The following is a 27,090-nucleotide window of genomic DNA, read 5'->3' as shown; positions in this document are numbered from 1 at the left end:
GGCTGGTGCGCAGGACGGCCGCCGGGCCGCAGGGGCTGGGAACCTGCCGTGTGGGCGGGGCCGCACGACACCGCCCCGCGGCTCCCTCACAGCCAAGGGCCGCGAGCGCCGCGAAAGCCCGGGCGCGGCGCAGCGGGGCGGGCCCGGGGCGAGCGCGGGGGCGGGGCCGCGGCCGCGGCCGCGGCCGGGGCGGGGCCGGGGAGGCGGAAGCGGCGGGCGCGCTCGAGCCGGAGCCGTGGAGAAGCCAGCGTTCGGGCCGGCGGTGCGGCGTCGGCGGGGTTGGCCGGGGCGGCGGGGCGCTCGAGCCGGGGCGGGCGGGCCGGGGGTCGAGGCCGGTGGTAGGGCGACGGGCGGGCTGCGCTCCCGCTCCCGCGCGTTCCCGGGGAGGATGCGACCGGGGGCCTCGGGGCGGGGCGGGCGGCGGCGGCGGCAGCGCTAGCGGCGCAGGGGGTGGGCGGCGGCGGCATGAGGCGCGGGGCCGGCGCCCGCGGGAGGGAGGCGCTGCCGGCGGCCCGGCCGCTCCCGCTGCAGCTGCTCGCCGGGCTCGCCGTGCCCTGCCCGCGGGGCCCCGGCTGTTCTCGTCGCGGCCGCCGCTGGTGACCACTCGCCGCTCCGCCGGAGGCTTCACCCGCGCCCTCCCCCAGGACGCGCCCGCGGAGCTCCGGCCCCTGCGCCCCGCTCGCGGAGACCGCGCCGCGCGCCGGGCGGCGGCGAGGCCGGAAGATGGCCTGGGTGCTCAAGATGGACGAGGTGATAGAGTCCGGGCTGGTGCACGACTTCGACGCCAGCCTCTCGGGCATCGGGCAGGAGCTGGGCGCCGGCGCCTACAGCATGAGGTACCAGTGCCCGGGGGCGGGCGGGCGGAAGCCTCCCTCTCCTTGGGAAAGGCCTGCACGACCCTGGGCCTCTGCCCGCGCCATGGAGCCCCGCGGGCCTCTGCTCACCGCGGTGGCGGGCGACGGAGGGCGGCCCCGCAGGCTTCGGCCCCGCGGGCCGCTCCCGAGGGCTACAGTTTTGCTGTAAAACACGCCCCGCTGTTAGGATGACTCGAGTTGGGGGAAGGGGCTACCTCGCCTTGCAAATGATTTACAAGCCACTTAGAGTTGGAATAAGGTGCGCGAAATGGTAGGACTTGTGTTGGGAAACACTCTCCAAGGTTTTGCTATCAGTTCCTCATTGTAGTCTTTCCTGGTAAGAAATTTTAATCTCTTGTTATTCCAATAGTAAGTATATCATAACTGGAAGTATCCGCATGGGAGAAATAGCACATTAACTTAGGTTTTGTTTTGTTTTTATTGTCGCAAAGTGAGGTTTTTTCCACGGGGGGGGGAGGGTAATACCCTTCGAGGCTGTTTCCTTTTGAACAAGGCTTTAGGATGCACTGATTGCCCCACAAAAACACGAGTTTGTTTAGTCTCTGCTCTCTGTACAAGCAGCCATTCATTTTGTTTAATTTTGAGAGGTTGAAACACATCTGCGCTTAGGCTCTTGCCTTGAACCTGAAGAAAACTCGCTTATTTGTTTTTTCCTACCGGTTTGGTAGCTCTGTATTTTTACTTTGTAGCACTTTTTATGGAAAAACAGTTTGCATACATACGTTCATCCGATTGAAGTGCAAACTTAAGTGGTTAGGCAGCTTTTCCTTAATGCGAATTAAGTGAGATTTTGCATATATCGTCTTTAATCCCTGGTGTCTTGAAGGTGCTGTCCAGTTTCTCACTGCAGCTCTAGGGGAAGGACAGGGAGAATGAAAAGTCACGAAGAAAGAGACTGGGTCAGAGCAGGCCTGGGATGGTAGGGACTACTCCCCGCAATAATGCGGCTTTTCAATCTTCAAGGGAAACTCTGAACTGAAAGGTGGAGATGGTTTGTAGGGTGTGGAATCGCCTGGAGGAACGCCTTAGGTCACCAGTCTATGACCCTGACCTGATCTGTGCAGGTCTTCCTGAACTTGGCACTTCCTCTCTCTGCAGCTGTGCAGCCTGAGGGCTCTGGATGAGGTGGCGTATTTTCTAGAAAGGTTAGTCGCTCAGTCGTGTCTGACTCTTTGTGACCCTGTGGATTGTAGACTACCAGGCCCCTCCGTCCACAGGATTTTCCAGGCAAGAGTACTGGAGTGGGGTGCCATTTCCTTCTCCACAGGATCTTCCCGACCCAGGGATCGAACCCGGGTCTCCCACATTGTAGGTAGACACTTTACCGTCTGAGCCACCAACTGTCTTAGTTGTTGAGGAAATTGAGCTGCTGAAAGTCATAGGGTCACTCCTGTAGGCAGTACTAGAGGCACTGATTCCCTAGTGAGACACGAGCCATTGCTGCTCCTGGAGACCCTGGACTTGCAGTCAAGGCAGAAGAGAGCAGGTGAGGCAAATTCAGTGTTTATTCTCAATTATGGTTAGTGAAGGTCAGCTGCCTGAGAGCTTTGCTTATTGAGGGCTGTTGTGAGCTGTTATTGAGAGACTTCCTTAGATTTCTCGAGTTCTGTTTCAGAACTAGGTTCATTAGTTGGCCGTTTGTTTTGGCCAACTAATGAACATTTTGTTTGTGGCCTAGAACGAATTTTGATATTACCTTTTTACTACCTTGTTCTTAATGTCTGACATCTTTGTAATTCTGTGTCTTTCAGCAGCACTTTCCAGGGGAAACTTTTTTCCAGTGATCGTCTTCAGTTAGTGGTTCCATGGTGTGTGTCTTTCACTCTAAATGTTCAAGTATCTTTGAAGGCAAATACCACTTTTAAGGAGTCTGTTTATTTTTTTGGATTTAATTGGGTCCTCAAAAACTGAGAAGAGCCAGGAGACTGCTTGCCTCTTGCAAATTCAAGGCCCTTCATTTGAAATGCAAACTTTGGCAGATTCCAAGATTGCCGAGACCTAGAGAAGGTCTGAAGAAAGCTTGGGGCTGTTGCAGACCTCCTTTGCTGGCCCTTGTGCTTCCTACACCCGGCCCTGGAGCTGGGAGTGCCCAAGCCTGTCTGCTCTGCAGGGCAGTGGTCTTCTTAGGCATCAGGGAAGCAGGACATGGCCAGGTTACAGGGAAGTAAGGCTTGTGATTTTTGTCTATTTCATTTCTTCTCTCAAGTTAGAAGTAAACTTGAGGTACTCAACTTGAAATTACTGTAAAAGCGACTTCTTGATACAAATTTGCTCTGGAGGCAGCTTTCCATTTTTCTTTCCGAGTGAAGTCTGTTTACTGCATGTGCTTTTTGAATGCTTAAATCAAGAGGTATTTCTAAATACTTCTTTTAGAAAATGATTGCTTCAGCTTTGGGGGAAGATAGCATGAAAGGAACTTATGGTTTCTCTCAATAGTCTGACAGTTTTGAAATGTATGTTTGCATTAAACAATGTAGGCTGATAGTATTGGATTATGATGAGGCTAATTTCTGGTAAAATCTTTGCTCCTTCCCTTTTGCTTTCCACACTCCAGTCGGCACTGTGTGTTTTTCTTCTGTGTGTACCCCGTACCCCATTTGTATATAAGGGGTAGGCTGCTGCAGATTCTGTTTGAAATGAGGCAGGTCAGAAATATTTTTTAAAATCTAAGTTACAGTATCAGGAGTCTAGAGACGGTTAGAGACCTTAGAAGGCTAATAGGCCAGTCCTGTTCTTCTGAGTGAGTACACCTCAGCTGGTAGATGTTAAAGTGATTGTTAGTAAAGTGATTGTCACTGCCACAACGGAGGACTGAGTTTCCCCCACCGAATGAAGGCCGAAACCCATTGTAACTTGAAATCTGGGTCATACATGTTCTGTGACGTAAGGAGCAGATAACCAAAGGACTCGAAAAAGTAAAACTCTTTTGAGAAGGTCTTTTGGGCCACCTGGTAGTTTTCATTCCATCTTAAGGGTTTGCAAAAAATATATAATTTGTAGTAAGTTAATTTTCAAGATTTAAGGAGTAATCTGAAAAATAAAAAGAAAAGTGACTTCTTTATGCATAAAAACATTTTTGATACTAAATAATTCCTTTCTCAAAGGGCATTGGCCTGAGCTCTGTAAAACTTCACTATGGTTTAAATCTGTTTTGAAACAAAAGGTGTACTTTACATATGTTCTCAATTGGGAGGTACATTTGTAGTTTATAAATAATTTGCTAAATCAAAACTGATTTGAGATGAAGACAGATATTCTATACTGATTAAAAGGTTAAAAGGTCAGTTTATAGACCCTTGAAGGAAATGGGAAAATTTCAACTTTGTGATCAGTGTTAATAAAAGATTACTAAGGATATATTTTATTATTTTACTATGTAACTATTAATAGCTGATGGTTTTCTGTGGGTCTCATGCTAAAGCAGAATGTTCTTGAGTGGATGACATTTCTTGGAAGTATAGGAAATTTTCAGAATCAGTGAAATTTGAAAAATGTATTATAGTGCTACCTGAGACTACTTCCAAAAGTGGCGATAATTTCTATAAAATTCCTCATTTCAAATTTCAGAAACTTTTTCTGGGTTTAATATTAAAAGAATTCGATAAATTGTTGGTAAAAAAAATGATACTTCAGGGTATATTGTCCACATTGGACTTTATAATTAATAACTAAATTATAATCAAATTCACTTAATCAAATAAAATGTATTACTTTAAGGCAGGGATTGGCAAAGCTTTTCTATGAACGGCCAGATAGCAAATATTTAAGGCTTTGTATTTAAGGCCAGAGGATCTCTGTCACTCTATTTTGTTTGTTTACAACCTTTTAAAAAATATAAAAGCAATTCTTAGGTCATGGTTGGTTGTACAAAAACAGGCCAGCTGGGTTTGGCCTTTGGGCTGTAGCTAGTTGACCCCTGCTCTAAAGGATAGATTCTAATAATATACTTGCCTTGGAGAAACATTTGCTGAGTATTGAAACCTTATATTCAAAAAGTAATATTTGTGTAAACTAACCATTCACTCAGCTAATTTATACATATCCTATTGTTTGTCCATAGATTTCATTATGTTCAGTTTTTAAAATCAGGTTGGTCCCCTCAGTCCCCTAAGAGTAAGTTCAGTACAGTTTGCGTCCTTCATTCGGTGTTGTTTGAAACTTGGTATTTTATTGATATGGTCTCATAATTTGATGTGTTTCATCACAGTAACACTTGCCAGTTTGCCAGGACAACTTAAATGTTTACTTTTGGTGGAAAGGAAAAAAAAGATTTTTTTTTTGCTGTAGGTTCTGTCACTGAATTTAGAAGGTCTGTCATTTTTGTTTTGCTTGCTTTGGAACATATCTGATAGATGGATGTGAAACTGTTTTGTGCTGAATCTTGGTAGTAGAGTCTTTCTGTTTTAATCTTTGTGAGTTTATGAGTTAGGATTTACAAGTTAAAAAGATAGTGTAGAGAGCTGACATCTACCCTTTACCCAGCATCTCCTACTTCCATAATCAGAGTACAGTTTTCAAAACTGCCTTGGTACAGAACTGTTACCTGAAGAACAAAATTTATTTGGATTTCACAGTGTTTTTTTCTGTATTGCCTTTTTTCTAATCCATTTTCTGTCTAGGATCCCATATTGCATTTATTTTTTATTTCCTTCAATGACAATCCCTTAGTTTTTCCTTCTCTTTTATGACTCTGATACTTCTGATATGTAGTAACTAGAAATGTTACGTTTTTAAACATGTGACAGTTTTTTTAAGGCAAACATAAACTATACCTATGAATACTATTTGGCTTTCAAAGGATCTTTGTCATTTCAGCAGAATGATTTTGAGGAGAGGAGAAGTCTGTTGGTGTCATTTATTATGGATGACTTTGTTTCAGTCTATCTGAGTAGAATAGCATGCTGTATGTTTTGTAGTCTGTTCATAGTCAGAAACTTTTACATTTTACTAATTTATTTGAGAAAACAATTACAAACCATTATACATTACCACAAATATATTTTGTTTGAAAACTTTTTTTCAAAACCAAATATGTGAAGAATGGCATTCTCTTATACTTGCAAATTGATTTAATGTCTGGCGTAGTAAAGCAGATGGATTCTCTTACCTGCTATTAGAGTATACTGTTTTGGTTGACATAAGTGAAGAAAGTTCAGCCTCACATAGACATGTGACTGGAAAAGGAGAGATTATGTTAATAGCCGTTTCAGATCATTCAGGATATTCTTTGGTAGTATACCAGCATACCAGCACTTGACAGGAGGCAGCTTCTTAAAGTTGCAATGTGGAATCTGAAACTGTGTCAATGTACTTTTTGTATTGTTACATTAGAATTAGTTGGTCTGTTTTGAACTTTGCCTGGGTCTCTGAACCTATGTACTTTTCAGTGTGCAAGTATTGGTCATTTGGAAAATAATCATTTCTTGAGTTTTGCAAATCTTCTCAATGTTCTCATTTTTCACTATGCAATACCAAAAAATCACATTGCTTAGTATCACCACCATCTCATCAGAGAAAGCACAGGGTGGAAGGAGGGTGCAGATATTGTCATTAGTAACAAATGCTGTCATAGTTGTCTTCCTTGAAATGAAAGGCTCATTTTTATTTTTGAGGAAATTTCTGTCAAATACTCAGAAATGAATAATCATGGTTTGTCAATTTTTATTTTAAGTAAAAATGATATTGTGTAACAGAAGCTGCTTAATCCATTCACAGATCAGTTTCATAAAAACCTTTTCTTTAGAAAACCATTGCACTTAGGTGTGCAACAGAAATACATTATACCTACCCAAGGACCAGTATTTAATAAAGTTAATGTTTTTATACAATGACTGCTTTTGTAGCTTGGTGCTACTGCATTGATTCATGCCAAGGCACCTGCAGTTTTAACTACCATCGGTTTTGTGCAAGTGTCAAGAGTGAAAAAGGCAAATAATGGTTTAGTGTTATTCTGAGCATAGGTTTGACCTCCTGAACCCCTGAAAATCTCAGGTTCTCCAGGATTCCAAGACCATACTTTGAGAACCTCTCGTCTAATATGTGCCTAGAGTGTGGATATTTAAAGTATTTTCTACTAAATTAAAAACAAACCCACTCTTAGAGTTCAGAGAGCCCCGCAAAGGGAAGAAATAGGATTTGAAGTTGGGGGTCTGACCGCCACTTCTTTCCACTGCACCTGTTGGCTGCTCACCAGCGAATAACTGAGAAGTCTTCTCAAAGTGGAAGATGATCTTTCTGGATAGAAGGAAAATCACATGGGAATGCTGTTTTTTTTTTCTTTTTCTTGTTTTATCTTTCTTTTTTTTTCTCTCTCTCTCCTCTGCAGGACCTTGCCAAACTTATCAGTTCTAATAATTGTAGGAGCTCAGATATGCTAGTTGATATCTTTAAATAGTAATGGGTTTGTTTCTTCTCGTGTAATCTTTACATTTCATTTTCTTGCCTTAGTGTGGGCTAAGCCTTAGCCTTTACTGCAGTGTTGTTTAGAAACCCCGAGAACTTGAGTCTTTAGTCTACTTACTGATTAGAGAGAATGCTTCCAAAGTTTCATAAATAGGTTGTCTCTGTTCTTAGCTGAGATTGAGCCTCAATTTTCTTTCTTTCTTTTTTTTTTTTTGTTCACCTGTCCTTTTAAAAAAAACATTAAGGCTGTATCAGCTTCATCTGAGCTGGATAACTTTCTTTTTATGGGCTAAATATTTTTGTGTGCTGTGCTTACTCAGTCGTGTCTGACTCTTTGTGACCCCACGGACCGGGGCCCGCCAGGTTCCTGGGTCCATGGGGGTTCTCCAGGCAAGATTACTGGAGTGGGTTGCCATGTCCTCCTCCAGGGGATCTTCCTGACCCAGTGATCGAACCCAGATCTCCTGCATTGCAGGCAGATTCTTTACCATCTGAGCATGGGACTTAATTTTTTCTTCAAGGTTTTATAAAGCTTTTTGTAAAGACAATCTGGATTAGATGATTTTATTTTATCTTTGCCCACATAGGTGTTTGCCTGTTTAAATTTATTTAATGGACATAGGAAATTCACAATTTATCTCAGTTGTGGGGATTTTTTTACAGTTTTTTTTTTTTTTTTTACTGATCTCTCCAATATCTGTGATTACACCATTTCTTTCACTCCATGTGTTTCTTGCGTGTTTTCCTTCTTCTATGACCTATTTCAGACATTTGTCTCTATCTAGTATTTTGTAAGAAATCAGATTTTGGTTTTGTTTTTCTTTATTGTGTTTTCTATTTCATTTCTGTGGTTCTTTCCTGTTGTTTTGATTACTCTGATTATTTTCTGTCTTTAGTTAGGTGCTTTCTCCTTTATTTTTGGTATGCTTGTAATCCATTTGTAGCTATATATTTATCTGTAAGTTTCTCTCCCAGGTTTTGAAGGCAGCACCTTTGTTTCCATTCAGTTCTCCTCCCCTCCCTTTTTCTAAAGGTAATTAAGTTTTTATTTATCTTTATTTTTGACTGTGCTGTGTCTTCATTGCTGTGTGGGGGCTTTTCTCCGGTTGCGGCAAGTGGGGCTCACCCTCTAGTTGCGGTGTGCAGGCTTCCCATTGCCGTGGCTTCTCTTGCTGTGGAGCACGGGCTCTGGGGTGCTCAGGCCTCAGTAGTTGTGGCAGCCGGGGTTCAGCTGCCCTACGGCATGCAGAATCATCCCAGACCAGGGATTGAACCTCTGTCCCCTGCTTTGGCAGGCAGGATTCTTAACCACTGGATCACCAGGGAAGCCTGTTTTTGTTTTCTTGTTGTAGTCTTTTATATATTCTGGATACTAACCTTGTCACAGATAACTCTCTTCCACTCCATGACACCTTCCCATTCTCTTTATGGTGGCTTTTAAACAGAAGGTCTTGATTTGGATATGGTCAGATTGACCAGCCTTTTCATTTAAAGTCTTTCCCTACTCTGAGGTCATAACAATACTCTTACAGTCTCTTCTGAAGGTTTATTACTTTACATATTACATCTAAGTTTACAATCTCTAGAGTTGTGGTTTTCTTTCCTCCTGTTTTTGGTATTGTATGAGAGGAGGCCAGTTAGTGGCAGTTGTATGAGCCTGCAATTTACCTAATATCTTTGAAAAGACTGTTTATTTCTCACCTCTTTTTTTTTTTTTGCCATTTGAGAATTTTTATTTAAAATTAATTAATTTATTTTAATTGGAGGCTAGTTACAATATTGTGGTGGTTTTTGCCATACATTGACATGAATCAGCCATGAGTGTACATGTGTTCCCCATCCTGAACCCCCCTCCCCCTTCCCTCCCCATCCCATCCCTCAGGGTCATCCCAGTGCACCAGCCCTGAGCCCCCTGTCTCATGCATGAAACCTGGACTGGTGATCCGCTTCACATATGATAATATACACGTTTCAACGCTACCCTCTCAAATCATCCCACCCTCGCCTTCTCCTACAGAGTCCAAAAGACTATTCTTTAAATCTGTGCCTCTCTTGCTGTCTCGCATATAGGGTTATTGAACAGACTTTCTAAATTCCATATATATATGCGTTAGTATATTGTATTGGTGTTTTTCTTTCTGACTGACTTCACTCTGTATAAAAAATATGGAATGCTTCATGAATTTGCGTGTCATCCTTGCGCAGGGGCCATGCTAATCTTCTCTGTATCGTTCCAATTTTAGTATATGTGCTGTCGAAGCGAGCACTGTTTCTCACCTCTTTATACTGCCATTCTGTTATAAATCCAGTGCCCATCAGTGTTCTAAATCTGTTGTCCTGTTTGCAGATTCTGGATTCTGTCCTTGTGTTCTTGGGAAATACCCAGCTAGATGATGGTTTGTCATTACACTCTTGAATTTGACTTGTTAATACTCAGTTTAGGATTTTTGCATCTATATTTATGGCTGACATGAGCTTTTCACTTTCTTTTCTAGTTTTGTTTGTACCTAGTTTTGATGTCACAGTTGCATAAGTCTTCATAAGGAATAAGGTTAATTCCTCGGTTTCTGTCCTGTTGAATACTTTGTATAGGAGCTGCCCCTGAAAGTCCAGTAGCACTCCTCTGTGAAAGTTTTCCCTGGGGGAAAATTTTTAACCACAGTATCAGTCTCTGTAGCGTTATTTATTTATTTTTTTTAAGCCTTTTATGTCTTTGTGATTTTGTTTTGCTTTGACTGTGCTGGCTGTTAATTGCTTTGCATGGTCTTTCTCTAGTTGTGGCCAGCAGGGCTGCCCTTCATTGTGGTGCACGGGCTGCTCATTGCAATGACTTCTCTCGTGTGGAGCACGGGCTCTAGGCGCTATGGGCTAAGCAATTGTGGCACATGGACTTAGTTGCTCTGCAGCATGTGGGATATTCCCGGACCAGTGATAGAACCCATGTCCCCTGCATTGACAGACAGATTCTTATCCACTGCGCCACCAGGGAAGTTCCGTAAAGTGTTTCACGTCTTAAAGTTTTGGTGTTACTTTTCTAGAAAATTGTTCATCTTATCCATATTTTCATATATGTTGCTATAGTTGTTACTGATATTCTCATCTTACTAGTTTTTATATCATTAGTTACAGCTTTTTTACTCATCTTTATCAGTGCCTTCTCTTTTCAATCCGTCTCTCCTAGACATGTATCTCATTTTTTAGGGCACACTGGACCACTGGACACTTTTGTGCACTTGAGTCTTTTATTTTTTTCATTTTTGGCAGTGCTGCGTCTTTGTTGCTGTGAGGGCCTTTCTCAGGTTGCGGCAAGTAGGGGCTGCTCTCCAGTCGCAGCGGCGCAGGCTCCTCATCGTGGCTTCTCTCGCGAAGCATGGACTCGAGGGCACACGGGCTTCAGTAGTTTTGGCATTTCTGCTCAGTAGTTGTGGGACACGGGCTTAGTTGCTCCCCAGTATGTGGGGTCTTCCCGGGCCAGGAGAGCAGGACCTGCATTTTCTGCACTGGATTCTTACCGCTGAGCCAGGGAAGCCCCCTGCGTTTGGTTCTTGCTTGTCGGGACTAGGAGTCCCAGATTCCCAGGACACTCCTTTTCTTGTGCTCAGCACGGTACTCTGCGCTTGCTCATTTCTGTAGCCAGCTCCCATTCTGAGCAGTTCCTAAAATGCTCCCACTTTACTCTCCGGAATTCTCAGTCCGTCAGAAAAATCTCCTAAATGGTCAGTGTTGCGGATTGAATTGTGTGTCCCCCAAAAAGATACGTTGAAGTCCCAGGCACCTCCCCCCACACAATGCCTCAGAATGTGACCTTATTTGGAAATAAGGACTTCACAAAGGTAATCCAGTTAAAGTGAGGTCATCGGGGTGGGCACTAGTTGAACAGAACTGGTGTCCTTATAGAAAGGGGAATTCTGGACACACACAGACACACCCGCACACGGAGGGAATACTGAAGACACCCAGGAAGAAGCTGGCCCTGGGCCTGGAGTGCTGCGCCTAAACTGAGGAGCACCCAGCCTCCGCCACCAAACCCCAGAAGCTGCGGGAGAGGCCTTCCCTCCCGGTGCTCAGCCAACACCTGGATTCAGACTTCCGGCCCCTGAACAGTGAGACAGGAAACTGCTGCTGTTTTAAGCCTCTAGTTTCTGGTTCTTTGTTATGACAACCCTAGGAAACTAGTATAGCCAGCTTTGTCTCTTAATGCTGTCTTCCCCTACCCTACTCTTGTGGAAACCTGCTATCTGAGGACACTCTTCCCCTGAGACCCTCTCAGCTGCTGGGGGCTTATTTTCACAACCCTGCTCTTGCACCAGGAGCCTTCTCACAGCCAGCTCCAACTATTCTGTCTCCCTCCTTTTCTGCAAGACCCCCAACTTTGAATTTCATGCCACTGATTGTCACCAGGTACTCATTGATTGCAGTCATCTGGTTTGGGGGTCATTTCTTATTTTAAAAATTCAAGATCCTAGCTCACTGTCACAGTGAACACGACTAATCTGTTCATTCATGGTGATTTCAGAAAATATTTAAATGGGCCTTCCAGCAGCCTGACACTTCTGTTCCTTGAGTATCTTTCTTACAGTGACATTATCTCAGGTACTCAATCCGATGGTCATACATTACACCTTGATGTACCCATTGTGCCTCCCACCTGTAATCTCATTTTCAGAGTTCACCTGCTGCCCCCTGCCCTTCACTCGCTCCCTCATTACCCTCCTCCTGCCATCACTGGACCCATTAAAATTTATTAATATAGCCACCGATACTGCTCTCAGATCACAATTTCTCACTCTCTTAAAGAGGCTTCCCCAGTGGCTCAGTGGTAAAGAATCTGCCTGCCAATGCAGGAAACTTGGGTTTGATCCCTGGGTCAGGAAGATCCCCTGGAGTAGGAAAGGGCAACCCACTCCAGTATTCTTGCCTGGGAAATCCCATGGACAGAGGAGCCTGGCGGACTACAGTCCACGGGGTCGCAGAGAGTCGGACAGGACTGAGCGACTGGGCATGCACACACGTACCCTCTTGAGCTCCTGTTTTCTTCCCCAACCGGTTTAAATTTTCTCGGTCAGTCATTGTAGTTATCTTCCCACGTATACCCTGGTTCTCTTGCCCCCTTTTGCTTTATTCCCCTGTCCTCTTTTTTTTTTTTTTTAACACAACCGTAACCCTGCTTAAATCTGATGCTTCCTCTCCGTTACTTAGGTAACAGGGTGGCTCTAGGGAAGCACTGATTGGGCCGCACTGGAAGTGCAACACCTCCGCTCTCAAGCGCATCCCTTTGCTGGTTGGTGGTCTCACCTCTGTGCCCTCGTCCAGTCCCTCTCCAGCTCTGCTTAAGGATGGGGTGGCTCCATCTCAGACCCACAGCTCTTCCTCCCAGGGCCTATTTCAGTGGAATTTCCATACTTGGTACTTTACTGAAAACATTGGACTTTCGAAATACGAACACACATACTGGCGTACAAGTTTTTCTTGATGTGTTTGGGTTTGAGAATTATTTATCCTACTTCGGTTATTTTGGGTTCTTAAATCAGCGATTTACTGTTATTTCATTGGTTCTGGACTTTACTGGGTCTTTATATCAAATGCTGCCTCTGCCCCATTCTTTCCTCTTCTGAGACTTCAATGTAAAATCTTCTCCCTTTCTCTCTTAACATCTCTTTGGCATTTTCTGTGCTGCCTTCCAGATAACTTTTTGATTATATTCCATTTTCCTTATATACTCTTCATTTCTGTGTGATCTTACTGTTAAACATTAGTTCTTTATTTCTTTAAACAAAGTAAGCTTAATTTTATCATATAGGTTTAGTAATTCTGGAATCTTGAAGTCTTTGGTGGGTATTGGTCTGTGTTCAGTCAGAAAAATAGAATGCACTGAGATATTACTGAGATATTTCAAGCAGAGAAGGGTTTAGTGAAGTACTTGATTGTTAAAGTGCTAGAAGGGTTCAGGGAGAAGGGCTTGCTGTTGGAGGCATGGCTGCTGCCTGCCGCCTTGAACTTGGCTGCGGCTGTGGTTGCCTGCCTCTGCTCTTTCCCACTCCCTCTTCATTGCCCTTCAGAGCAACCTAACAAGATCCCAGGTCGCAGGATGTCTCACACTTGTGGTCTGCAGACCTCTGACCCTCTGCAGCAGGGGCAGGGAAGCACTGAGCGCCAGCAGACAGGATCTGGAGCTGGGCGTATGCCATCTGTGGTTTCTGCTGTTGCTTCTTGCGCCTAAAGTCGTGTTTGTCTTTGTGCTTGGATATTTTTGGATACTGGCATTTCAGGATTACTTGGAATAATTCGAATCCTTGTGTCTTTTCATTTGCTTGTCAGATCGCTGGGAGACCCACCTGTCTGGACTATGAGGTTACAAAATCAACTGAATATCAGAACTTTCTTGTGGCTCATCCTGGTAGAAGTTACGATCTTAAATTGTCTGGAGATCTAGCTTTTCACTTTAGTAATGATTGAGCATCAGTGCTGCAGTTCATTCATCAGTTTAGCAGATATTTGAGCTCCTTTGTGCTAGATGCTGGGTTTGAGTCTGTGAAGAGAAACCAGTTTGGGGGGTAGTTATACTTATGGGGGATACAAATGTAAGTCTAGTATAGTGTTGGAAAGTGAAATGCTTTGTGGATAAATAGAGCAGGAAAGGAGCAGCTGGGAGTACCCATGGAGGGTTACAATTGTCACTGAAAAGATGACATTTGAATGCAATGAGCCAGTAGGACATCAGCAGAGTAGGGCCAGTGCAGAGGCCCTGGAAGAGTTGAGGAAGAAGGCTGGCGTGACTGAACCAGTTCAGGTCCTTCCAAGGACCTTGGTTTCAAAAGTGAGGTGATGGAGAGAGTGCAAACGAATGAAATGGTCCGACTTCTATTTGAAGAGGCTCACTCTGGCTGCTGTGTTTGTTGGAATGCATTGTCTTTCTAATAAAGTAAAAAGTTAATTGGGGTTGCATTAACAGATGATCTCTACATGTTTATGTTTATTCAGGAGTTTTTAGCACCTACCAAAAGCATAGTAGGCTGTGAAAATAAAAGTATTAGTCACTTAGTCGTGTTCGACTCTTTTCAACCCCGTGGACTGTAGCCCACCAGACTCCTTTGTCCATGGGATTCTCCAGGCAAGAACACTGTAGTGGGCAGCCAGCCCCTTCTTCAGGGGATCTTCTCAACCCAGGGATTGATCCTGGGTCTCCTGCATTGTAGGAGGATTCTTTACTGTCCGAGCTACCATAACCAGGGGAATATAATGGTGGTAGCCTTCTAGGATCTGAAGCAAATCAAGTTTTATTTACTGTATGTAGCAGCTTATTTATAAATAGCCACTCTTCTGCAGTCTTATGTCTTGTGTATGTAATGATCAACCAAGGCAGTTAGCATTAAGATCTTAAAATTATTCTCCATGTCACTTATTAGTATGATTAAATAAAGCATCTGGTTTATAGCTCTCATCTCATTTTTTTCCTTTCTCACCAAGAGAACTTTTTTGTTGTTTTGACCACATTGCATGGCTTGTGGGATTTTAGTTCCCTGACCAGGGATTGAACCCCTGGTCCTCAGCAGTGAGAGCATGGAGTCCTAACCACTGGACCACCAGGAAATTCTCTCATCCAGAGAACTTTAAATGCTCACATATATGTGAAATAGAATATATGTGTATTTTCATCTACCGTGGAGCTACTTTGACTGCTATAGTTGTTTCATAAAGAGAGCTGCTCTGAGTCTTAAAGTACCATTTGTAAATTTCCTGAAGTTTTTCTATCTCTGTTCTAGAAGAGGGCTGGAGACCATTGCTAACTATGCGTTCCTCGGTTATACTTTTGACTTACAAGTGTTTTGACATTTTCTAGGTATAAATGAAGGAGAATTAGTGTGTAATTTAGTCCCTGAATAATCAGTCTGGTGCTTTAATAGAAATGTATGTGGGAAGAGGAAATACAGGGTTTCCCTTTCATTTATTTCCACATTTTTTTTTAAGTTGAATTTAATTAAAATGGGCCGGCCAGATATCTAAGTCAGTTAACAGCTCATAAGAACAAATAAGCAGTTCAGACAAGTCTTTGAGGTCCTTGTTATAGTAGTTATTCATTTGGATATTTTGCTATTTTACTTCTTACTGAGAAATGAACATAGAAAAATCATCAGGATATAAATGTACAGCTCAGCAAATTATCTTAAAACAAAACCCTACCCTTCATATGTTAATGGTGGAAATATAAAATGGTGCAGCCACTTTAAAAAACAGTTTGGCAGTTTCTCAAAAAGGTAGCTGGAGTTACCATAGGACCCAGTAATTCTACTTCTAGATATAAATCCAAAGGAATTAAACGTGTCTACACAAAACGTATACAAGTGTTCATAGCAGCATATTCATAATAACCAAAAAATGGAAACAAGTCAAAGGTCCATCATCCGATGGTGGATAATTAGCATATGGTGTATTCATACAATGGAATATCATTCGGCCATAAAAAGGAATGACATCCTGATACAGCATGAATGGACCTTGAAAACACACTGAGCGTTAGTAAAAGAAACCAGTCACAAAAGGTCACGTGCTTCTGTCTGCATTATCTATCTGGACCAGGCAGGTCCATAGAGACCAGCAGGTCAGTGGTTGCTCGGGTGGTGGGGGTAGGGTGAGGGCATAGGGAGTGGCTGCTAGGGGTATAAGAATTCTTTCTGAGGTGCTGAGAATGTCTTGGAATTAGCTAGCAGTGAAGACTGCACAACTCTGAATATACTGAAAGCCACTGAATCATACACTTTATACGGGTGAATTTTGTGGTATGTAAAAGATAGCCGATTTTTTTAAAAAAGGCAAACCAAATACTTCCATGTGTGTTTAACCACCCAAGTTAACAGAATACAGACAGTACCCCAGAAGATCCCCCCACCCCCTCCTGATCAATGCCCCAAGTTATTCTTGGGGGAAAAAATAGCAGCTGTTTATACTGCTACTGTTTGCTTCTCAGAAGAAGCCATTGTTTTAGACTGAGTGTGGAAGCTTTATGCTCTCAGCACTTGGCTAAGCCTAGCAGGGAACTTTTTATAAAGTACCATGTTAATCAAATGCTTCTTTGTAATTTCATGGTGCCAGGGTGACCTACCTTTCAAAACAGGTGGCTCTGTACTCTTGCTCTTTTTTTAATAGAAATAATGAGTTTTAAATTTTTAAAGAATTTTTTGACATAACTTTTTTTTTTTTTGAGTACCAGACATATTATTAGCCTGATCAGTAGTTTGGACTTTGTTAACTATTAAATACTGCGTACTTTCATGTAAATATTTCTCAGTTTAAAACTTTTGCCTAATTATAGCCACCCACCCCTCTCTCTCCCACTGGAGATATGGGTTATTGAAGCTGTCTTTGGGGGAGCCAGATTAGCATTAATAGTTCTTTTATTCTACATATGGGGGGCGACTGAGTAGCATGGGGGGTTTAGTTCCTTCACTGGGGATCCGAACCCATGCCCCCTGCAGTGGAGGTGCCAAACCCTCACCGCTAGACCACAGGGAAGCCCCTCTTGATAATATCTGTGACCTTAAATTTTAAAAGAAACTTCCCTTAAATACTTCTATATGTTTTTAAGTATTTTAAACCCAGAGTAAGGTCAGTGTTGCTTTTTCTTTTCAGCGATGTCTTGGCATTGCCCATTTTCAAGCAGGAAGATGCTAGCCTTCCGCTGGATGACGAGACCAAACACCCACCCTTCCAGTATGTGATGTGCGCTGCGACATCGCCCGCCGTGAAGCTGCACGACGAGACGCTCACGTACTTGAACCAAGGTTGGTGCGGCTGCGTCACGCTTTGACGTATGCGTGCGCAGAAATCCAAAAGGGCCTTTTGGCATCGCAGCCCCGGTTAATGGTAATAATTGAAAATTAGGTTCTTTCTCTCAGACAACTTCAGTTCACAAAAACTGGAGAACTTTTTACTGTGAGCCAACAAAGGAATAATCTGTGGAAAGTGGTTTCATAAAGAGAGTGTGGACCAAGATGTGTTATGGGGTGTTTTCAAGACAAACTCTGAAGGAGAAGGAGGTAGGAAAGGATGTCAGTTATTTTTAGGAACACGGTTTCAGTGTGGAACCTGAGAATGAAGCAGAAGTCCAGCTAGCAAGGGACTTGGTCTCCGGCATGAAGCAGATTTGTGCTGAGAATAGACTGCACCAAGGTGGAGTCTGTGGCTAAAATAAACTGTGTCAAATCTTGTTTCCGCTTAGTGAGAATGCTGTGTTTTGCTGATTTGAAAGTGAGAGTGGGCAGAATAGAAAATAGAGATATGGGGTGATTTACCATTAGAAAGAGGAAAGAATTTCTTTTTGAGGTGCCCTGAGCAGTTGGAGCACTGGCCAGTGTGACTTACCAGTGTGAACAGAAGTACGTGGTTATGTAGGAATTCATTTGTTGGACACCTACATTCGTTGGATACTGAAAGCTTGAGGGCCTCTTATCTTTCCGCTTGTTTTAATAATTTTATGTAATTGGCTGTGCTGGTTGTGCCGGGCAGGGGCTGCTCTAGTGCGGTGCCCGGGCTCTCACTGCGGCGGCTCCGCTTGTTGAGGAGCATGGGCTGCAGTGCTCACGCTCCCAGAGTTATGCTTCCTCCGCTCTAGAGCGGTGGTTGTGGAACCTAGTTGCCTTGTGGCATGTGAGATCTTCCTGGACCAGGGATCAAGCCTGTGTCTCCTGCACTGGCAGGCTTATTCTTGAGCACCGAGCCAACAGGGAAGTCCTGGACTCTTGTTTTTAAAAAGAATTGAACATTTTTGTTGTTACAAAAATAGTACATACTCACTGTAGGAAAATTGAATATGTCAAGGGATAAAGCTGAAACTGGACTTTAGTTCATCCCCCTCAAGAAAGGCAGTTACATCCTAGGTGTGTTTCTTTGTGTGTGTATCTATTTTATTTCAACAAAATGGGAATTAACATCTATTCACGTAAGCATTGGGCTTCCCTGGTAGCTCAGCTGGTAAAGAATCCACCTGCAATGCAGGAGACACCAGTTCGATTCCTGGGTTGGGAAGGTGCCCTGGAGAAGGGTTAGGCTACCCACTCCAGCATTCTTGGGCTTCCCTGGGGGCTCAGCTGGTAAAGAATACGCCTGCAACTCGAGAGACCTGCATTTGCTCCCTGGGTTGGGAAGATCCCCTAGAGGAAGGAACAGCTACCCTCTCCAGTATTCTGACCTGAAGAATTCTATGGACTGTATAGTCCATGGGGTTGCAAAGAGTCGAACACGACTGAGTGACTTTCACTTAAGAGGATTTTGTGATTGCTTTTCTGTCAATAAATAAAATCTTTAATTCCTCAGAGTTTTGGAAAGAGCTATAGATTTTAGACTACTTTAGTTAGTGATTATTGTAAAATGTGGAAGAAAAACTTTTTTTTAAGCTTCTGAATTTTCATTTTACACACAAATTTAGAATTTATGAGGTTTTTCTTCAGGTAATTCTACTCTGTAGCCTATGGCGATACTCTTAATTTTGGTATTAATATTATTTTAGGATTTTGATGGGTAGGCATTCAGTTATTTGAGACGTAAAGTTTCATATTTGAAAGAACCTTAATAGTTTCTGCACTCATCTATTTTAGACATAAAAAGACGAGAAGAAACGATGTAGAGGTGAGGACATCCATTATAGCTTAGTTTCTAATGAGAAAAAAGGAAATAACTGGGATTTCTCTTACTTAGGGAATAGTTGAATAAGTTCATGTGCATACCATGGGATGGAAACTCACCCTTCTATATAAAGAACTTTGGGTGTGTCTATCTTTGGGCCTGGGGGGATATCCGTAACTTAGGACTGTTATTATTAAACTGGATAAAGACATCTCACATTACTTACATGGTTGTTACTATTGAAGTATCTATAGTAGTGTGCACAAGTCTTTTGTAGCATGGCATACGATATCTTAGTTCCCTGACCAGGAATTGAATCTCTGCCTCCTGCAGTGGAAGCTCAGACCCCTAACCACTGGACCGCAAAGGGAGTTAGTTCCGCGCAAGTCTTAAGTGTGTAACTCAATTAATTTGTACATAGTTTATTCCCCCAAAAGTACTACCTCTGTCCAGTATTTCCATTACCCTAGCAGGTTTCCTTCTATCCTCCTAGCTGACCCCTGAGGTTGACCATAATCGATATTAGAAGTGCAGGTGATTTTCTGGGACTTGACTCTGCTCCTTGCAGTATTAATGATGAGTATGTTATTGGTTGTAGAATTGTGGTAATTTACCTCTTAATTTCTCCCAGCATTTTAAGAAGAAAAGTAGAAAAATGAATTGCATGTAGGCTGCATTTTTGAAAACATACATTTGAATAATCATTAAAAATGCATTTGAGTAATCATAAAGAAATTCTACTTTTTACACCTTTTTAAAGAAATTATAACTTTAAACTTACATGAATATCCGTTCTTTCAGAGATTTGTCTCCTAACATTTATTGCCTAGCATAATATTTTGAAAAAGGTTCAGAACCCAAGGTTTTGTGTGAATCCCTGCAATTGTTTCCATAGTGGCTGCACCGATTTACATTCCCGCCAACAGTGTGGGAGGGTTCCCTTTTCTCCACACCCTCTCGAGCATTTGTTGTTTGTAGACTTTTTTGAAGCCATCCTGACTGGTGTGAAGTGGTACCTCATTATAGTTTTGAGTTGCATTTCTGTAATAATTAGCTATGTTGAGCATCTTTTCATATACCTATTGGCCATCTGTATGTCTTCTTTGGAGAAATGGCTTTTAAGGTCTTCTGCACATTTTTCGATTGGGTTGTCTTCGTTGTTGTATGAGCTGTTTGTGTATTTTGGAGATTTGACCCGTTGGTTGCATTATTTGCAGCTATTTTCTCCCATTTTGTAGGTTGTCTTTTCGGGTTTTTTTTTGTAGTTTCCATTGCTGTGCAAAAACTTGTATGTTTGATTAGGTCCCAATTGTTTTTTTTTAATTTTTATCGCCTTGGGAGACCTAAGAAAACATTGGTATGATTTATGTCAAAGATGTTTTCCCTGGGTTCTCTTCTAGTTTTATAGTGTCATGTCTTATGTTTAAGTCTAGCCATTTTGAGTTTATTTCTCTGTGGGTTGTGAGGGTGTTTTCTAAACTTCATTGATTTACATGCAGCTGTCCACCTTGCTCAGTACACTTGCTAGAGAGTACACTTGCCCAGTACACTTTTTCCACACTTGCCTCTTTTGTCAAAGATTAATTGACCGAAAGTGTATGGATTTATTTCTGGGTTCTCTGTTCTGTTTCATTGATATATATGTCTGTTTTTGTACCAGTACCACATCGTTTGGATTACCGTAGCTTTGTAGTATTGTCTGAAGGTCTGGGAGAGTTACGCCACCTGTCTTCCGGTCCCCCCACCCCACCCCTCCCAGGATTGCTTTGGCAACTTTGAGTCTTTCATGGTTCCATGTACATTGTTTTTATTAATCTAGTTGTGTGAAAAATGTCATGGGTGATTTGATAGGGATCACATTAAATCTGAAGATTGCTTTCAGTAGTATTGCCATTTTAACAATATTAATTTTTCTAATCCAAGAGCATGGGATATCTTTCCATTTCTTTGAATTATCTTCAGTCCTTTATTAATGTTTTACAGTTTTCAGCATATAAGTTTTTCACCTTCTTAGCTACATTTATTCCTAAGATTTTTGGATGCAGTTTTAAATGGAATTTTTCCTTTACTTTCTCTAATATTTCATTGTTGGTATAAAGAAATGAAGCAGATTTCTGTATATTAATCTTGTATCCTACTATCTTGCTGAGTTCATTTATTCTAATAGTTTATATGTGGAGGTTTTAAGCTTCTCTGTATAGACCATCATGTCATCTGCAAATAGAGACAGTTTTACTTCTCCTCTAACTTGGGTATCTTTTATTTCTTTTCTGATTGCTGTGGCAAGTACCTCCAATACTATGTTGAGTAGAAGTGGTAAGAGTAGGCATCCTTGCCTTGTTCTTGAATTTAGCAGGAACGCTTTCAGCTTTTCGCCATTGAGTATTATGTTGGCTGTGGGTTTGTCATCAGTGCCTTTATAACACTGAGATATGTTCCCTCTATGCCCACTTTCGTAAGAGTTTCTATCGTGAATGGTAGTTAAATGCTTTTTCTGCTTCTTATGTGGCTTTTGTCTTTTGTTGATGTGATGTATCACATTGATTTGCATATATCTGAACCACCCTCCTGACTCTAGAATGAAGTTAACTTAGTCATGATGTGTATTCCTTTTTAATTACAAATTCTATTTTACTTCTAGTGAAGGTTCTGTACAAATTACGTTTCTTGTTTCAGTTTTCAGGGGCTGTATGTTTCTAGAAACTTGTCCATTTCTTCTAGGTTGTTGAATTTTTTGGTATATGTAATTGGTCATAGTATTCTCTTATGCTGTTTTGTGTATCTGTGGTATCAGTTGAGAGTTCTTCTTTTTCATTGTTATTTTGTTTATGGGGGTCTTCTCTCTGTACTTCCTGGTGAGCCTTCTCAGAGGCTTGTCACTTTTATTTTGTCTTTGAAAGAACCAGCTCTTCATTTTTGTGATTCTTTTCTAGTCTGTTTATTTTCTCTGGTCTTTTTTAATTCCTTCTTTCTGCTGATTTTAGGTTTTTTTGTTCTTCTAATTCTTTTAAGTGATAGGTTAGGTTGTTTGAGATTTTTCTTGCCCTTTTTTTTTTTTTTTTTTTGAGGAAGACCTGTATTGCTATGAACTTCCCTCTCAGAACTGCTTTCGCTGCATCTCATACATTTTGTATGGTTATATTGTCATAGTCAAGTTTCTCTAACTTTCCTGTTTGACTTCATTGTTGACCCATTGTTTTTTTAAGTAGCATGTTGTTGAGTCTGCATGAAGTCTTTTTTTCCCCTTACTTCTTTTCATGTGGTTGATTTCTTGCTTCATTCTGTTGCGGACAGAGAAGATTCTTGACATAATGCTTATACTCTTAAATTTGCTGAGGTTTGTTTTGTGCCCTAGTATGTGGTCAGTTATAGAGAATATACCATGTGCACTTAAAAGACTGTATTTTGGGTTTTTTGGATAAAATGTCCTGAAGATAATCAAGTCTAACTGTTCTAGTGTATAATTGATTTTTTTTTTACATCAACTTATTTGATATTTATTTTTATTGATTTTTCTGTCTCTAAGTTATTAATGTCGTTAATAAGTTCATTAATGTCAGTGGGATGTTAAAGTTTCCTGCTAATACTGCATTTCCATAAATTTCTCCCTTTATGTCCATTAGTACTTTATGTATGTGAGTATTCCTATATTAGGTGTATATATCTCAGTGAGTATAAAAGTTTTTTCTTATATTGATCCCTTTATTATTATATAGTGTGCTTTTAAAGCTTTTTATTATTTTTGTCTGTGCTGGGTCTTCACTGCTGCGTGGGCTTTTCTCTGGCTGCAGCGAGCAGGGCCGAGCCTCTAGTTGTGGTGCATGGGCTTCTCCCTGAGGTGGCCTCAACTTGCCGCGGGGCACGGGCACCGCAGCCTGCGGGCTTCAGCGGTTGTGGCGCACAGGCTCAGTTGCTCCACAGCATGTGGAATCTTCCTGGATCCGGACTGAACCCTTGTCTCTTGAATTGGCAGGCGGATTCTTGACCACTGAGCTGCCAGGGAAGCACTACAGTGTCCTTCTTTATAGCCTCTGTTTTAAAGTCTGTTTTGTCTGATGCGAGTATTGCTACTCTCGCTTTCTTGTCATTTCCGTTTGCATGAAATACCCTTTTCCATCCCCTCACTTTCAGTCTGTGTGTATCGTTTGCCCTAAGGTGGGTCTCTTGTAGGCTCTTGGTTTTGGGGGGGTTTCTGTGGCTGCTCCATGTGGCTTGTGGTAGATCTCACTTCCTGATCAGGGACTGGTCCTGGGCCCTCAGCACTGAGAGCATGGTGTCCTAACCACTGGACCACAGGGGGATTCCCTGGGCTCTTTGTTTTTCATCCAGTCTGCCGATCAGTCTTTTGATTGGAACATTCAGTCTGTTGGCATTTAAAGTAATCCTTGATACATGTGTATTTATTGCTGTTTTAAACCTAGTTTTCCAATTGAAGTATTTTTTCTTTTTGTGGTTTACTGATTTCCTTTTGTGCTTGTTTTCTCTTCTTTTTGGTTTTTGTGACTCTGTTGTTTGTTTTTAATTTGTGGTTGCCCTGTTTTTCAAGTATGTTAACTCCTTATGTCTGCTTGCTTTACACTGATAGTCATATAGCCTCAAACACATGCTTTTAAAAAAAGAAAAAGAACCTGCATTTTCTTACTCTTCTTCCCCATATTTTATGATTTTTTTTTTTTTTTCCTCCAAAATATTTTTATGTAACTGCCCCGGGTCTTAGTTGAGGCATGTGGGACATTTAGTTGTGCCATATGAACTCTTAGTTGCAACATGCAGAATCTAGTTCCCTGACCAGGGATTGAATCCGGGTCCCTGGCAGTGGAGGTGCCAAGTCCTAACTGCTAGACCACCCGGGAGTTCCCCACATTTTATGATTTTGATGTCCTTTTTTATTTACTACTTTAAAACTATTTCTTCTTTGGCTGCTCAGGGTCTTCGTTGTGGCATGTGGGATCTTAGTTGTGGCAGGTGGGACTGAGTTTCCTGAGCAGGGAGTGGGCCCCGGAGCACAGCATCTTGGCCGCTGGGGAAGCCCCTGGTGTCCTTCCTCACCTTCATCTTCACTCTTCTCCAGCTCCACGTGCTTGTCTTCACTTCTATAAACAGGTTTTTCTCTTTGGTCTGTATACTGGCTAATTTAAGTGATGTACTTGCCAGCTGTAATTTCTTCCTTCCTTTATCTTCTTGCTTCTTTTATATTTAGAGAAAGTTTTTCAATATTTCTTTTAGGATAGGTTTAATATTGCTATATTCACTTAGTTCTTATCTGAGAAGTTCTATTTTTCTTACCATTCTAAATGATTGTCTTGTTGGGTAGAATATTCTAGGTTGCAGATTTTTCCCTTTAAGACTTTAAATATATTTTGCCATTCCCTTCTAGCCTCCAGTGTTTCTGTGGAGAAATCAGCTGGTAGCTTTTTGGGGGTTCCCTTGTAATGAACTTTTTCTCTTGCTGCCTTTAGAATACTGTATGTCTTGGTGTGAGCCTGTTTGGGTTCGTCTTATTTGGGACTCTGTCTGCGTCTTTGTTTCACGTATATCCTCTTACTCTATGAGTGTAGGAGAAACAGTTAGCTACTGTGGCCTTGGAAGGCTATTTATATGTGGCAGCGTTTCTGTAGCTTGTGTTGGTTTAATTTTTTTTTTTTTTTTGGCGTGCAGTTTGTTTTTGGTTTGGATGCTTGCTGGCTCTTTCCTCAGTGTGTGCTGGCTGTCATCCTCTCCCCAGGATCCAACCTCTGAAGCCTGAGCCCCAGCACCCAGCCCAAGTCTGCCCCAGCTGATGAGCATCTCAGGCTGCTGCGTGCTGCTCAGGGCACCAACCCTCTGTGTGGGGCTCTCCCAGTCTTGCCCTGCACAAACCATTTGCTACATTCTCCTCTGAGGCTCCAAAGCTCCCCCTCTGTCCCTGCTGATCTCCTCACCAGGAAGGAGACTTTGCAGCGTGTGGAAACCTTTCCTCTTTCATGGCTCCCTCCCAAGAGGGCAGGTCTTATCTAGACCCCTTGTCTTTCTCTGTGTGTGTGCTATCCAGTTGTTTGGGATTTCCTTGCCTTTTTGAAAGTCTGAGGTCTTCTGCAAGCATTCAGAAGATGTTCTGTGAGAACTGTTCTGCATGTAGATGTGTTTCTTATGTATTTGTGAGAGAAGGTGAGCTCTACATCCTCCTCCTCCGCCATCCTGATCTGGTCCCTCAGCAAAGTAAGCTGATCAGACTCACCTTCCAAAGGGAACATTCTCAGTTGTGCATATACAGTTCTGTTTTTTTACAGAAGCCTTTCCTGAAATATAAAAAGAATCAGGCATAGATGTAGAAAATGAAAATCGGACTTGATTAATTTTTAACTAGGAGTTCCAGCAGAATCCTTTGATTATTTTTTAGCTAACATGTCTGCCCAAGTGGCTCAGCGTTAAAGAGTCCGCCTGCCAATGCAGGAGACACGGGTGTGAATCCTGGGTCGGGAAAAAATCCCCTGGAGGAGGAAGTGGCAACCCATTCCAGTATTCTTGCCTAAGAAATTCCATGAACAGAGAAGCCTAGCAGGCTACAGTCATAGGATCTCAAAGAGCCAGATGTGACTGAGCACAGAGTGATATTACCCTGAAAAGTTCCTGCAAAGTATGTAAAATGTATCTCAATGACCCATTTTAGTGTAGTATCATCTATGTGTCAGCTTTGATGGTGTTACTGTTAAGTGTTGACATAATTTATTATTTAGTCTCTGGTTTTTAGGAGTTAGATTTTTATGCAGATTTGCTCACAAGTTAATTTTCTTATGTTCAAATTAACTCTTCAGCTCTGCCAAAAGAAAACTGACTTCCCGTGGAAGTGTTGCCTTATTTACCAAAAAAGATAGTTATTCCTCCAGTTATCCTATTTGATTGACTATAGTTTTTACAGAGATTTAACCCCAGAGGTTTGATTCCAAATCTAATTTTCTTAGCCACCAAGTCTCTTTACTAGAATAGTTCCACTGCTTTCTAAATTTTTAGTTAATTTTCACCTTTTAAAATTTTAACAGTTTAACTAGATGATTTCTATACATGGTTCAAAGTTCAAAAGGTATTAAAGGGTATACAGTAAAGCTCTTGTCACAGTTATCTAGTCTGCTGGCTCGGCCCAGGTAGCGACTGAATTAGAACCCTTTATAGACACTTGTGAAGATTGTAATCTTGTTTTATGACACTCTTTGTATATAAAAAAATTGTATTGTTAATATTTTATTTATTGCAATAAATTTATTGGTTCCTGTGGTGACTGAACTATACTTAAGCATAGTTGTGATGAATATAATGGTCTTGCCACTAAAAGATTAAAAGATACAATGGAAGGGAGAACTTCCATTCCTAAAGTAGATGGTAGAAGCTAGCATCCCTACTTTTCAATAAATGCCCAGGACAGATGCACCTCTGTTCCCTAGGGGTGTCCTTACATACCTTATTCAGAAACCCTTTTGTCCCTTTTAAATGTTTCAGGTGGTTACAGTGACTGACGGTTTAAGTATTTTTCTGCGTATGCTAGAGTGGCAGGTAGAGGGCAGCAGTGAGCAGTTATCATTAGCCATCTCTGGGGCCCGGGCCCGGGTTTAGATCCCATTCTACCTCTTGCTCATTTCAGCAAATTCTTTAATATAATAACCCCCACCTAAGGCAGGTGAGAATTAAATTAATACATGAATGCACTTCCATAGGAAGCACAACGCTAGCCTTTGCTGTTTTTACTATTATTTATAACTAAGTAGCTTTAATGGCTTCTAATTGTATTGGAAGCCTAAGTTTAATAATCTTGGCTGACATGTTAGTTTCATGTGGCAGGTAAGATGGGCAGTTTTTACAGACCGTTAGAATGCACCCCTGGGACTAGATAGCTGCCTACCAATCCAGAAGTTTTGCCAGGTTTGTTAGCAAGTATGATTGCTGGGCTGTGCTTAGACGCTCAGTTGGTTCTGACTCTGCAGCCGGCCAGGCTCCTCTGTCCATGAGATTTCCCAGGTAAGAATACTGGGATGGGTTGTCATTTCCTTGCCCATGGGATCTTCCCAACCCAGGGATCGAACCCACATCTCTTTCGCTTCTTGCATTGGCAGGCACATTCTTTACCACTGTGTCACCTGGAAAGCACCTTATAGCAAAAGGTATTTTGCAGGTGTGATTTAATTAAAACTATTGAAATAGATTATTATGGATTATCCAGTGG

The 27,090-nt window shown here is 42.1% G+C and overlaps 1 protein-coding gene and 1 non-coding gene across 7 annotated transcripts in view; one reads left to right on the top strand and one right to left on the bottom strand.

Annotated features, from left to right (window-relative positions):
* Nucleotides 1-205: 205 nt before the first annotated feature.
* UBP1 (upstream binding protein 1) overlaps nt 206-27,090 on the top strand; it is a 64,226-nt gene continuing 37,341 nt past the window's right edge. For 2 of the 6 annotated variants that reach the window (XM_081527108.1, XM_081527106.1), the window contains exons 1-3: nt 206-262; nt 645-836; nt 16,905-17,056. In XM_081527108.1, the coding sequence (XP_081383234.1) occupies nt 724-836; nt 16,905-17,056 (265 nt within the window). In that variant the 5' untranslated portion in view covers nt 206-262; nt 645-723. Of the gene's footprint in view, nt 311-644; nt 837-16,904; nt 17,057-27,090 lie in introns of all 6 variants that reach the window. The other 4 variants (XM_081527109.1, XM_081527107.1, XM_081527111.1 and 1 more) reach the window with 3 other exon arrangements.
* Nucleotides 9,438-9,544, bottom strand: LOC145522163 (U6 spliceosomal RNA). Its single transcript, XR_014065961.1, has one exon. It is a non-coding gene; the product is annotated as a U6 spliceosomal RNA (small nuclear RNA).

This window comes from Giraffa tippelskirchi, chromosome 9, assembly GCF_054371585.1.
Source record: "Giraffa tippelskirchi isolate mGirTip1 chromosome 9, T2T-mGirTip1v1.2.pri, whole genome shotgun sequence".
Lineage (NCBI taxonomy): Eukaryota > Metazoa > Chordata > Mammalia > Artiodactyla > Giraffidae > Giraffa > Giraffa tippelskirchi.
Note: the sequence above shows the minus strand (reverse complement) of the source record. Positions and strands in the feature narration are given on the sequence as shown.